The sequence below is a fragment of the Rhinoraja longicauda genome, chromosome 8 (assembly GCF_053455715.1).
Source record: "Rhinoraja longicauda isolate Sanriku21f chromosome 8, sRhiLon1.1, whole genome shotgun sequence".
Lineage (NCBI taxonomy): Eukaryota > Metazoa > Chordata > Chondrichthyes > Rajiformes > Arhynchobatidae > Rhinoraja > Rhinoraja longicauda.
This window is the reverse complement of record NC_135960.1, coordinates 72,383,006-72,396,841: the sequence shown is the minus strand read 5'-3', so window position 1 is coordinate 72,396,841 and position 13,836 is coordinate 72,383,006. Positions and strand designations below refer to the sequence as shown.

General features: G+C 48.3%; 1 protein-coding gene across 1 annotated transcript; it reads left to right on the top strand.

Annotated features, from left to right (window-relative positions):
* The first annotated feature begins 2,432 nt into the window (after nucleotides 1-2,432).
* LOC144596350 (gamma-crystallin S-1-like) lies at nucleotides 2,433-13,018 on the top strand. The gene is made up of 3 exons (XM_078404600.1): nucleotides 2,433-2,480; nucleotides 9,086-9,328; nucleotides 12,743-13,018. The coding sequence occupies exons 1-3, from the start codon at nucleotides 2,433-2,435 to the stop codon at nucleotides 13,016-13,018; spliced, it is 567 nt and encodes a 188-aa protein (XP_078260726.1).
* Nucleotides 13,019-13,836: the final 818 nt, after the last annotated feature.

The window sequence follows — 13,836 nt, the reverse complement described above, 5'->3', positions numbered from 1 at the left end:
TGCACTTTAGGTTATGGTTTGCCGTTGAATCTCTGCATTGAGGTGCATGTACAACTGTTCCTTTCCTGTTGGAGGTTCCAGTCCAGGAGCGCTTTGCTGTTGATTCGCTCCATTGACCTTGTCAATCTCATCAAACCCTTTTTGGCTTTTCTTGATAGACGACCCAAGAATATAATGGAGCATCTCTGAAGAAGGGTCTCGACCCGAAACGTCACCGTTCCTCCTCTCCAGAGATGCTGCCTGGTGATCTGGCCAAATGATGGAAATGGTTGCAACAGTGGCTCCTTTGTTATATCGCACAAAGCTGGATGGCAGAATGGGAGGGGAGCCGTGATGAGTGGCCTTTATTTGGTGCCTGTCTCTCTTTGGCAGCTTTCCCGGTTGCTGCTGGCAACTTCATGTTTAGCCACGAAGGATGCGGGCTACAGTCTGGCAGGAAGGAGATTAAGTCACACAGCTATTTTCTTTCGGGAAATGCAAAATAAGAAAAGACCCCTGAATGCATTGGCTCAGTGTGGTATTTATCTCTTACTGAATGGAGCCAAATGATGCATGGCTGACGGAGAGAGACGATCTTCCACTGAATTACGCAAATCGCACCACACTCCATAGCAATGACCCCCCTCATGGAATTCAGAATTGGAGTTATAATTTTTTCCAATGCTGGTCACTCTCAGAGAGAAATCTTTACAGTGGCTATTTTAAACCACTGATAGTCTGAGACACTGACTATTCGGTCATATTTGGGCGGTCACGGTGGTGCAGCAGTAGATTTCCTGCCTTACAGCGAATGCATCGCCAGAGACCTGGGTTCCATCCCGACTACGGGTGCTGTCTGTACGGAGTTTGTACGTTCTCCCCGTGACCTGCGTGGGTTTTCTCCGGGATCTTCAGTTTCCTCTCACATTCCAAAGACGTACAGATTTGTAGGTTAATTGGCTTGGTGTAATTGTAAAACTTGTCCCTAGTGTGTGTAGGATAGTGTTAATGTGCGGGGATCGCTGGTCGGCGCGGACCCGGTGGGCTGAAGGGTCTGTTTCCACACTGTATCTCTAAACTAAACTAAAAACTAAACTAAATTTGTGTACAACAAACCCAGCATAAGCAAATGCCTGGGAGTCAGGGGAAAGGGAAAAGAGAGGTATAGACAGGAACAGCAAGGAGTTGGTGAACCGAAAGGGTGCTGAAAATATTCACCTGGTTGTTACCTGGACTTGTGGGCTTGAGTGCTCGAGAGAGGATTGATAGGCTGGGATTTATTTCTTTGGAGCATGAGGGTGACCTTACTGAAATGTACAAGATCATGAGGGACATGAATAAAGGGGAAAGCTGATGGTCTTTTTCCCATGGTAGAGGATGTGAAAACTAGAGGACATTGGCTTAAGATAAGAGAGGGGTGATTTAAGAGGGACCTCAGGGGCAATATTTTTGCTCAGAGAGTAGTCCGTATCTTGACGTCAGATAGGGTTGCCAACGTTCTCACCGCCCCACGCCCCACGTGACCTCACCCAGCTAGTGGCCACGTGCTCCCGCTCCACCAATGGCGGCCGCCCGAGCTGGGAGGCGGGTTGCTACGCAACCTCCGTCAGGCGGCGCCCGGGCCTCCGTGCCTACACTGTCCAGGCCTACAGTGTCCGGGCCTACAGTGTCCGGGCCAACACTGTCCGGGCCTACAGTGTCCGGGCCTACGGTGTCAGGGCCTACAGTGTCCGGGCCTACAGTGTCCGGGCCTACAGTGTCCGGGCCTACAGTGTCCGGGCCTACAGTGTCCGGGCCTACAGTGTCCGGGCCTACAGTGTCCGGGCCTACAGTGACAGGCCTACAGCATTCGAGCCTACAGCGTCCGAGCCTACAGCGCCCCCGGGCCTAATACGGGACAAGGGCGGTCCCGTACGGGACAAACCAAGTTAGCCCAATATATGGGATGTCCTGGCTAGTACGGGACAGTTGGCAACCCTAATGTCAGAGGAAGCTATAGAAGCGGATGCAATTCTGACTTTCAAAATATATTTGGACATATTTATGGATGGGCACAAAATGGTGGAGTAACTCAGCGGGACAGGCAGCATCTCTGGAGAGAAGGAATGGGTGACGTTTTGGGTTGAGACCCTTCCTCATACCCAAGGTTGGCATGGATAGAGGGACGGCTTGGGGGGATTTAGTTTGAATGCAGGTAAATGGGACTAGTACAGAATGCCAACTTGTTCAGCAAGATGTTGACAAGATGGGCTGAAAGGCATATTTCCATGCTGTGTGGCTCGATAGCACTCTGACTCTAATGGCTCAGGGGCTGGAAATAAAAGACACAGCTTCAATGTTGGAGCACAGATACCCACAGGAATCTCGTGGCAGAAGGGAAGGAGGCAAGTCGCTAGTCTCATTTAGTGGCAGGTAGGTCCATGTGACTGAGAAGTGGGAGAGAGGAACCAGGAATGAGGAGGGGAGAACTGTTCCAGGAGTTGGAAAGTGGACCTGATCTGGTTTTAATGTGGCAACAAAAGGCCAGTTGTCCGCCATGTCCATCGAAGAACCGCATCACTTGGATTGAAGGGAGCACAGCTCAGGCTGAGCCAGTGGGAGCAGCCAGTGTGAGAGAGAACAGTGGTTTCAATGGGGACACGCATTAATATCGGGTGAATGCATTGAGCAGATCCTCAGCTTTGAAATGTTCTAACTACACAACATTTCCACAGCTACCAATCCGCTCAAGATGGCAACGGCAAAAATATAGATAAGGGCATTTATACACCGATCAGCCAAAGCATTATGACCTGATGAGCCAAAACATTATGACCACCTGCCTAATATGCTGTTGGTCCTCCGTGTGCAGCCCCATACACAGCAGGGTACGATGCACTGTGTATTGTGACACATTCCTCCATTAAGATTTTCTGTGACTTGTGCCACAGTCGACCTTCTGTCGGTTCGGACCAGACGGGATAGCCTTCGTTGCCCTCGCGCATCGATGAGCCTTGGGCGCCCAACACCCTGTCTGTCGCCGGTTTGTGGTTTGTCCCTCCTCGGACCACTGTCGGTAGGTACTCACCACTGCTGACCGGGAGCACCCCACAAGCCTTGCCGTTTCACAGATGCTCTGACCCAGTCGTCTGGCCATAACAATTTGGCCCTTGTCAAAGTCACTCAGGTCTTTACTCCTGCCCATTTCTCCTGCATCCAACACATCAACTTCAAGAACTGACTGTTCACGTGCTGCCTAATATATCCCACCCCTTGACAGGTGCCATTGTAACAAGATAATCAATGTTATTCACTTCGCCTGTCAGTGGTCATAATGTTTAGGCTGATCGGTGTAGACTGTGTGTGTGATGATAGTGACTGGGTTTCTGCAGCGACATCCCGATGCCTGCATTATTTCTCTGATTATTTCTCATATGATACAGAAGGCAGTTCGGCCCATCAAGATAATGCTGGCTCTCAGTGCAATGACATCAATCCCATTCCCTTATCTACTCACGTGGAACCTATCATCTCTCCCACGACTCGGAGTAATTTACAGCCACCAATTGATCTGTTAACCAGGAAGCATTTGAGATGTGGGGGGGAAAACCAGGGGGGCTGGGGGAATCACAGGGAGTCACAGGAGGAATGTGCAAACCGTACACACACATGGCTCCAGAGGTCGGGAATGAACTGAGTTCTCACAACATTGATGTGTTTGCAGCATTGGTCCAGAGATAGGCACAAATCTGCTGGAGTAACTCAACGGGTCAGGCAGCATCTCTGAAGAACATGGATAGGTGACGTTTCACAGAGTGCTGGAGTAACTCAGCGGGTCAGGCAGCATCTCTGGAGACAGGGAATAGGTGACATTTTGGGTCGAGACCCTTCTTCGGACCTATTCCTTCTCTCCAGAGATGCTGCCTGTCCCGATGAGTGACTCCAGCTTTCTGTGCCTGTCTTCGGCTTAAACAAGCATCTGCTCTCCCTTCCAACACATCTCGTTTGATCCAGTGATCCGGATTTAAATTACAGCCTACCAGATGGAAATTTTCAATTTGAATAATTAAATGATTCTGGTATATTTTTTTTAAAAGGCAACGTGGGGATGGATAAGTGCAGGAAGGAAATACAGTTTAAACCGAAGATAGACACAGCAATGGGTGACGTTTTGGGTCGAGACTGAAGAAGGGTCTCGACCCGAAACGTCATCCCTTCCTCCTCTCCCGAGATGCTGCCTGACCCGCTGAGTTACTCCAGCAATTTGTGTCTACCGTGGGAATGGATAAATTGTGCTGTCATCATTACCCTTCAGGGAATGATGTTCTGATGAAGGATCTTTGAGCTAAATGGTAATGTTTCTTTTTTCACAGATGCCTGTTGAGTGTTTCCATCATTTTCTGTTTTTACTTCCGAGTTCTAGCATCTGCAGTTTAACAAAAAATATTTGCACCTTCAGAGCAGTAAATTTGCCGCCCCTGCCTAGTCTGGTCTACGTGTGACTCTGGCTCCAGTACTGTGGTTAACGCACTCCTCAGTTCAAGGACAATGAGGGATGGGTACAAAGGCTGGCAACCCCTCCTCTCAAAGCTACAAGATGAAGAATGCCGGGCAGTGAGTCAGGAGTGAGTTAGTTAGTCTGAGTGAGAAAACCAGCGATGGGCAGACTTGTGCAAAGATGTCTAGATCTAGACACGCCAGCCATGGCAATCTTGTACATGGATGCGTAGAAGTCACGGTGAACATAAGAGTCAAGAGTCAAGAGTGTCTTATTGTTGTGCGTCCCAGATAGAACAATGCCATTCTTACTTGCAGCAGCACACGGGGGGTAACGGTGGCGCAGCGGTAGAGTTGCTGCCTTACAGCGAATGCAGTAAGAGTCCCGGGTTCCATCCCCACTACGGGTGCTGTCTGTACGGAGTTTGTACGTTCTCACCGTGACCTGCGTGGATTTTCTCCGAGATCTTCGGTTTCCTCCCACACTCCAAAGACGTACAGGTTTGTAGGTTAATTGGCTTGGTAAATGTAAAAATTGTCCCTAGTGGGTGCAGGATAGTGTTAATGTGTGGGGATCGCTGGTCGGCGCGGACCCGGTGGGCCGAAGGGCCTGTGTCCGCGCTGTACCTCTAAACTAAAACAGCTGGGAAGAAACTGTCCCTGAATCTGGAGGTGTGCGTTTTCACACTTCTATACCTTTTGCTTGATGGGAGAGGGGAGAAGAGGGAGTGGCCAGGGTGTGACCCCATCCCCGGGCACTTTCCCCTGCAACCGCAGGAGATGCAACACCTGTCCCTTTACCTCCCCCCTCAACTCCACCAAGGACCCAAACAGTCTTTCCAGGTGAGACAGAGGTTCACCTGCACCTCCTCCAACCTCATCTATTGCATCCGCTGCTCTAGATGTCAACTTATTTATATCGGCGATACCAAGCGCAGGCTCGGCAATCGTTTCGCTCAACACCTGCGCTCGGTCCGCATTAACCAAACTGATCTCCCGGTGGCTGAGCACTTCAACTCCCCCTCCCACTCCCAGTCTGACCTTTCTGTCATGGGCCTCCTCCAGTGCCATAGTGAGGCCCACCGGAAATTGGAGGAATAGCACCTCATATTTCGCCTGGGCAGCTTGCAGCCCAGTGGTATGAACATTGACTTCTCCAACTTTAGATAGTTCCTCTGTCCCTCTCTTCCCCTCCTCCTTCCCAGTTCTCCCACTGTCTTCCTGTCTCCACCTATATCCTTCCTTTGTCTCGCCCCCCTGACATCAGTCTGAAGAAGGGTCTTGACCCGAAACGTCACCCATTCCTTCTCTGTCCAGAGATGCTGCCTGTTCCCGCTGAGTTATTCCAGCATTTTGTGTCAATCTTTGGCGTGAACCAGCATCTGCATTCCCTTCCTACATATCAGTAAGGCTTCTTCCTAATTTCCAGCAGCAGAGATATATCCTCCAACCCCTGAAGAAGACAGTGAATCCACAAGAGCCTTACTCCTCAGTTGTTTCTGTGGCCACTTCAGGTGTTGTCTAGCTTTGAGCCTGAGGTACCTCCAGCACCCAGAAAACCCACATGATGACGGGGAGAATATACAAACTCCACTCAGGCAGCAAGGTCAGGATCAAATCCAGGTCCCTGGAACAGCACTAACGTCCTCCTCCATTTTAGCCACAGAAATGGGGCAGCACGGTGGCGCAGCGGTAGAGTTGCTGCCTTACAGCGAATGCAGCGCCGGAGACTCAGGTTCGATCCTGACTACAGGTGCTGTCTGTACGGAGTCTGTACATTCTCCCCGTGACCTGTGTGGATTTTCTCCAAGATCTTCGGTTTCCTCCCACACTCCAAAGACATACAGGTATGTAGGTTAATTGGCTGAGCAAATGTAAAAATTGTCCCTTGTGTGTGTAGGATAGTGTTAATGTGCGGGGATCGCTGGGCGGCGCGGACCCGGTGGGCCGAAGGGCCTGTTTCTGCGCTGTATATCTAAATCTAAAAAAAATCTAAACCTCATCCCGGCACTCAATATCGGATTCACCATTTTTGTCCGAATGAATGAGAAGGAAAATGAAAGACAATAGACAATAGGTGCAGGACTAGGCCATTCGGCCCCTCAAGCCAGCACCGCCATTCAATGTGATCATGGCTGATCATCCACAATCAGTACCCCGTTCCTGCCTTCTCCCCATACCCCCTGACTGCTATCATTAAGAGCTCTATCCAGCTCTCTCTTGAATGCATTCAGAGAATTGGCCTCCACTGCCTTCTGAGGCAGTGAATTCCACAGATTTACAACTCTCTGACTGAAAAGGGTTTTCCTCATCAATGTTCTAAATGGCCTACCCGTTATTCTTAAACTGTGCCCCCTTGTTCTGGAGGAATAACTATTGGGAGAGGATGACGTAGTAAGGAAGATAGACAGCAAAATATCCCCTACCAGGGTCAATGTAGGCCTCAACAAGCAGCAGTTGTAAGCTAGAGATAATAATATCTTTCAGAGTACCAGGAGAGCTTCTGAGCTCTTCCTCAATAGTTCAACGGGTCAATGCTACTTTCTTGTCACTTGTACCCAAGTGCAGTGAAATTATTTGTTATCATTCAGTTCAGTGACAGTCCCACTGTGCATTTGCTACAATCATGCTACGTATAAGTGTGTAAGATAGTGGACCACACTCAGTCAGTACATGAGAGTCCACCAGCTCCACTCCTGTCAGAAGGCCACCATCTCCTCATCACCATCTCCATCAGTGGTGTGGATGCAGGTTACCATGGAGTACAAGTACCTTGGAGTGTACCTGGACGGTAAACTGGACTGGTCCAGGAACGCTGAGGCCCTGTACAAGAAGGGACAGAGACGGCTGTACTGTTTGAGAAGGCTCCACTCCTTCAACATCTGCAGTAAGATGCTGCAGATGTTCTACCAATCGGTGGTAGCCAGTGCCAACTTCTTCACTGCCGTGTGCTGGGGCAGCAGGGCGAAGGCCACGGACACCAACAGGATCAACAAACTCATCAGGAAGGCTGGTCCGTCCTGGGGGTGGAGTTGGATTCATGGGAGATGGTCTTGGAGCGGAGGATGCTTCTCAAACTGCGGAGCATCCTGGACAATACAGCTCACCCCCTCCATGACACACTGGTCAACCTGAGCAGCACCTTCAGCAACAGACTGGTCCCACCAAGATGCAGCACAGAACACCACAGGAGATTCTTCTTCCCTGTGGCTATCAAACTGTACGTACGTATCGTACCGTACCGTATCGTGTCATATCGTATCGTGTCGTACCGTATCGTATCGTACCGTACCGTATCGTATCGTATCGTGTCTTGTCGTATTGTACCGTACCGTACCGTGCCGTACCGTACCGTACCGTACCGTATCGTATCGTGTCGTGTCGTGTCGTGTCGTACCGTACCGTACCGTACCCTATCATACCGTACCGTACCGTATCGTACCGTATTGTGTCGTGTCGTACCGTAACATATCGTACTGTACACGTTCCCTCTTCACTGCATTGTGGGCCCAGCCAGGATTCTACTCACTGGAGATCAACACAAAATGCCGGAGCAACTCAGCGGGACAGGGAGTCTGAAGAAGGGTCTCGACCCGAAACGTCACATATTCCTTCTCTCCAGAGATGCTGCCTGAGTTACTCCAGCATTTTGAGCCTTACTGATGTGCGTTTGTTGGGAGGTCTAAATTTCCATGGTCAGGGGTAGCTGGAATGTATCAAAGAAGCCTTTGGCCTAAGTGGGGGTGGGGAGAGGTTGGGTCCTCATGTTCTGCGAGCTCTTTGGAAGTTCTCACCGATAATTCCAACCTCCCCACACTTTACCTACGTACTTGTAAGTAGATTGTAAGGACTTGTAAGGAGATTGCATGCTCTCCCTCATTCCCCCATGTGTTTACTCCAGGTTCTCCAGCTACCTTCCACATCAGTTAATAGGCCATTTTAAATTGTCCCTTGTGTGTAGGGAGTTGTAGAATCAGGGGGTAGTTGATTAGTGTCTAGGGACAATGAATAGAAGAAGGGTCTCAACCCGAAATGTCACCCATTCCTTCTCTCCAGCCATACTGCCTGACCTGCTGAATTACTTCAACATTTTGTGTCCATCTTTGGTGTAAACCAGCATCTGCAGTTCCTTCCAACACAATAAAATGAGATCAATGGAGTTGTAGTGCAAAGGAGTGCTTGATGGCCAGTATGGACTCTGTGGGCTGAAGGGCCTGTTTCCTTGCTGAACTTCTATGATCCAATGACACATCTGAGCACAGTGCCTTTTTATTGAGAATCTAGAATATTTCCCAATGTCAAACGATAAAGGCTTATATACAATGATGTGGCTGCAAAAAGAAAAATAAACGCATCAGGTACTCTCAGCTGCTTTTTCAGCATTCATGTGTTATATATTGTGCTTTTCCTTCTGACCCTGTGTTCTGCATCATTTACATTACAAAAGTATTGCTGGAAAGGCCTTTCTATCTGATATATAAAGGGCAAATTGTAGCTACCAGCAGTCTACAGATTGGTACTGACTGTGAACTAAAATGGGAAAGGCAAGAGGAAATCTGATTTGGGGAAGTATACTTTAAACATCGTGCCCCTCCTAATCTGACCCAAACTATGTTATTTCTCCCCACAGATCATCTTCTACGAGGACAGGAACTTCCAGGGCCGGCACTATGAGTGCAGCACTGACTGTGCTGATCTGTCCTCTTACTTCAGCCGCTGTAACTCCATCCGTGTGGACAGTGACTGGTGGGTGGCGTACGAGAGACCCAACTACATGGGGTACCAGTATGTCCTGAACAGGGGGGAGTATCCTGACTACCAGCGCTGGATGGGATTCAACGACAACATCAGGTCCTGTCGCACCTACCCCCAGGTAAGTTACAGTCTGTGATCGTTGTTGCAGGCCACTTGAAACTGTGCTCACCAATCACCAACATTTGGGCTTTTGTGAGCGATCTCTTGGGGAAATGTTTCTCATTGTCTAATTTGCTATGCTGATATGTTAGCTAGATTTACCAGCTTACATTTTGAGGCAAACATAGAAACATAGAAAATTAGTGCAGGAGGAGGCCATTTGGCCCTTCGAGCCTGTACGCACCGCCATTTATTGTGATCATGGCTGATCATCCACAATCAATAACCCGTGCCTGCCTTCTCCCCATATCCCCTGATTCCACTAGCCCCCAGAGCTCTATCTAACTCTCTCTTAAATCCATCCAGTGAATCAAGTGTTGGGTCAGTGGATGTTTGGCTGTTAAAGGCTGTGAGGTTAGTGTAGGAAGGTGGTGAATCTGGTACAGAGACTGAATGTCATATTCCTGCTGATGTTGCTTTCTAGTGGGCCTGTTTCCTTGGTTTGAGACTTACATAGAAAATAGGTGCAGGAGGAGGCCATTCGGCCCTTGGAGCCAGCACCGCCATTCAATTCGATCATGGCTGATCATCCACAATCAGTAACCCGTGCCTACCTTCTCCCCATATCCCTTGATTTAGTTAGCCCAAAGAGCTATATCTAATTCTCCCTTGAAAACATCCAGTGAATCGGCCTCCACTGCCTTCTGTGGCAGAGAATTCCACAGATTCACAACTCTCTGGGTGAAAAAGGTTTTCCTCATCTCAGTCCTAAATGGGAGGGTGTGGTTGTGACAGAGAGAATGAAAGAAGCTCTCACTGCCTTCAAATGAGCCCTTGAAGCACTATAAAACACAGAGAGCAGGAACATGGAATTGGGCAGTGAAGGACTTTGACTGGCAAGGTCTCAACAGGATGAATGGGTTCCTTTGGAACCATGAACCTTCATGAATATCTGCAGCATTTGGTTAATGATGAAACATTGACATAACTTGGTGGTACATCGCTAGAGTTGCTGCTTACAGCGTCAGAGACCCAGGTTCCATCCTGACCATGGGCGCTGTCTGTACAGAGTTTGTACGTTCTCCCCGTGACCTGCGTGGGTTTTCTCTGAGATCTTCGGTTTCCTCCCACACTCCAAAGATGTACAGGTTTGTAGGTTGGTAAAAGAGCAAATTGTCGCTGGTGTGTGTAGGATAATGTTAATGTGCAGAGATCACTGGTCGGTGCGGACTCAGTGGGCTTGTTTCCATGATGTATCTCTAAACTAGACTTACTGAATTGCGCTAGACTGGATTACAGAAGTTTGCCCTTTTAATAATTTCACAGAACCAAAGTAGGGTTAAAGCGTGAAATGGTTGTTTGACTCATTGAGGCCATCGAAGCTTCATGTTGGAGCCATCTACTCGTTTATTCCTACTCCTCTACCCTCTCCCACAACCTGCAAATTCTTACAAGGGCACCTGGTTCACTTTGTCTGTACCTGAAGAAGGGTCTCGACCCAAAACATCACCCATTCCTTCTCTCCAGAGATGCTGCCTGTCCCACTGAGTTACTCCAGCATTTTGTGTCCATCTTCGGTGTAAACCAGCATCTGCATTTCTAAACGTCTAACAAAAGTTAGACATTAGTCGCTTAATGCTATGTCTAAATGGAATTAAATTCTGTAAGCTTCGTTCTTTTTAATAATGATATCCTCAGAACTCCAGAATATACTTCCATCAGTTATCTTACCTTTTAGGGAGGTGAAAGATGAATCTTCATCTGAGTTTCACTGAACCTTAATCGGTACATGGGCCAATAAACTGACCTAGACACCTTGAGCCATAGTCACATCAGGACATTATTGCTGCAAGACGTATTTTCACATGACTATATTGAAAATGCATTAAAATCCTTAAAATACCTTTCTTTAGACTTTACTTTAGAGTGCAGAAACAGGCCCATTGGCCCAACGTGCGGACTGGCGATCACCCGGTACACTAACACTATCCCACACACACGAGGAACAAATTACAATTTTAGCCAAAGAAAATTAACTTATGGACCTGTACGTCTTTGGAGTGTGGGAGGAAACTGAAGCACCTGGAGAAAACCCACGCAGTCACAGGGAGAGCGTACAAACTCCGTACAGACAGCGCCCGTAGTCGGGATCGAACCCGGGTCCCTGGTGCTGTGAGGCAGCAACTCTACCATTATGCCACTGTGTGGCCACCCCACACTACTGTGCCACCCCACGTCCATGTGATTATTAGTCAAAATGTATTTTCTTTTATATATTCATGAAATTCTCAACAGCCTCATGTTGAGACTGTGAACCACATTGATGTTAAACCATGATTGTTTATAGTTTACCTGCTGTCCATGTAGAGACACACTTCCTCCTCGATATCCCGCAGCTCCGCTCTTGCTCCCCCTCCCCCCATTCGTAACCAGGACAGAATCCCCCTTGTCCTCACCTTCCACCCCATCAGCCGTCACCTACAACATATAATCCTCCAACACCTCCGTCACCTGCAACGGGATCCCACTACTGGCCACATCTTCCCATCTCCACCCCTCTCCACTTTCCGCAGAGACCGTTCCCTCCACAACTCCCTGGTCAACTCATCTCTTCCCACCCAAACCACCCCCTCCCCAGGCACTTTGCCCAGCAACCGCAGGAGATGCAACACCTGTCCCTTTACCTCCCCCCTCGACTCCATCCATGGACCCCGACAGTCTTTCCAGGTGAGGCAGAGGTTCACCTGCACCTCCTCCAACCTCATCTACTGTATCCGCTGTTCCAGGTGTGGACTCCTGTATATCGGCGAGACCAAGCGCAGGCCCGGTGATCGTTTCGCTGAACACCTCCGCTCAGTCTGTCTTAACCAACCTGATCTCCCGGTTGCTAAACACTTTAACTCCCCCTCCCATTCCCAATCTGCCCTTTCTGTCCTGAGCCTCCTCCATTGTCAGAGTGAGGCCCAGCGCAAATCGGAGAAACAGCACCTCATATTTCGCTTGGGTAGTTTACAGCCCAACGGTATGAACATTGACTTCTCTAACTTCAGATAGCCCCTGCTTTCCCTCTCTATCCCCTCTCCCTTCTCAGTTCTCCCACTGGTCTTCCTGTCTCCAACTACATTCCATCTCTGTCCCGCCCCCTCCCCTGACATCAGTCTGAAGAAGGGTCTCGACCCGAAACGTCACCCATTCCTTCTCTCCAGAGATGCTGCCTGACCAGCTGAGTTACTCCAGCATTTTGTGTCTACCTTCGATTTAAACCAACATCTGCAGTTCTTTCCTAGAAATACACTTTGCTCCTTTGACTTCATTAACGCTAGATTGGAAATGTAATTTATAATTTTTCATTACTGAGGCTTGCTACCACTTGCTTGGTATAATCTCTTTATTAATGTAGGCACCTTTGACATGTTTATATCCTTCATTCCAGTACCGAGGGAACAACTACAGGATGAAGATTTACGAGAGGCCTGACTTTGGAGGACAGACGATGGAATTCATGGACGACTGTCCCTCCGTCTACGATCGTTTCCGTAACCGTGACATTCACTCCTGCCAAGTGATGGATGGTTACTGGATCTTCTATGAACAGGCCAACTACAAAGGCCGACAGTACTTCATGAGACCCGGGGAGTACAGGAAATACAATGACTGGGGGGGCTACAACTCCACCATCGGGTCTTTCAGGCGCATGAGGGACTTCTAGATTACTCTCAATAAGAACAATATTATTCTGAGGAAGTATTTCAGAAAATAAAATACTCTTTGCCAGACTATTGTCAAAATGATTCATTTATTTTGATATCCCTATAAAATTGTGCAAAATAGTAATGGTACGATTACAATCACTACAATACAATAATTTCAATCACTAGTATATGTGGAGATAAATTTTATTCTGAGGCACACTACAAATGTGGTTAACAATTGATCAGGACATCTTCCCCCGCTGAGAGAATAGTGATGCATTTGACATTGTTATGACTTTAGATGCCTGCTCTTCTTATAGAGAGATACCCTTGGCTCAATGAGTCCACATTGACCATTATCCACCCATTTAGACTAACCCTACATTCATCCCATTTTCAGGAAAGTCCACACATTCTCATCATTTCTTCCCGGATTTAACTCACATACACACTTGGGGTCATTTTGTAATGTATCTTTGAGATATTGAAGGAAAGCAGAACACCTGGACAGAACCCACAGGGTCATAAGGTCATAAGTGATAGGAGCAGAATTAGGCCATTCGGCCCATCAAGTGTACTCTGCCATTCAATCACGGCTGATCTATCTCTCCCTCCTAACCTAATTCTCCCCTTAACCCCTGACACGAGTGCGGATGAAGAATCTATCTATCTCTGCCTTCAAAATATCCATTGACTTGGCCCCCACGGCCTTCAGTGGCAAAGAATTCCACAGATTCACCACCCTCTGACAAAAGAAAGTCCTCCTCATCTCCTTCCTAAGGGAACGTCCTTTAATTCTGAGACTAATACCTCTGGTCCCAGACTCTCCCACTAG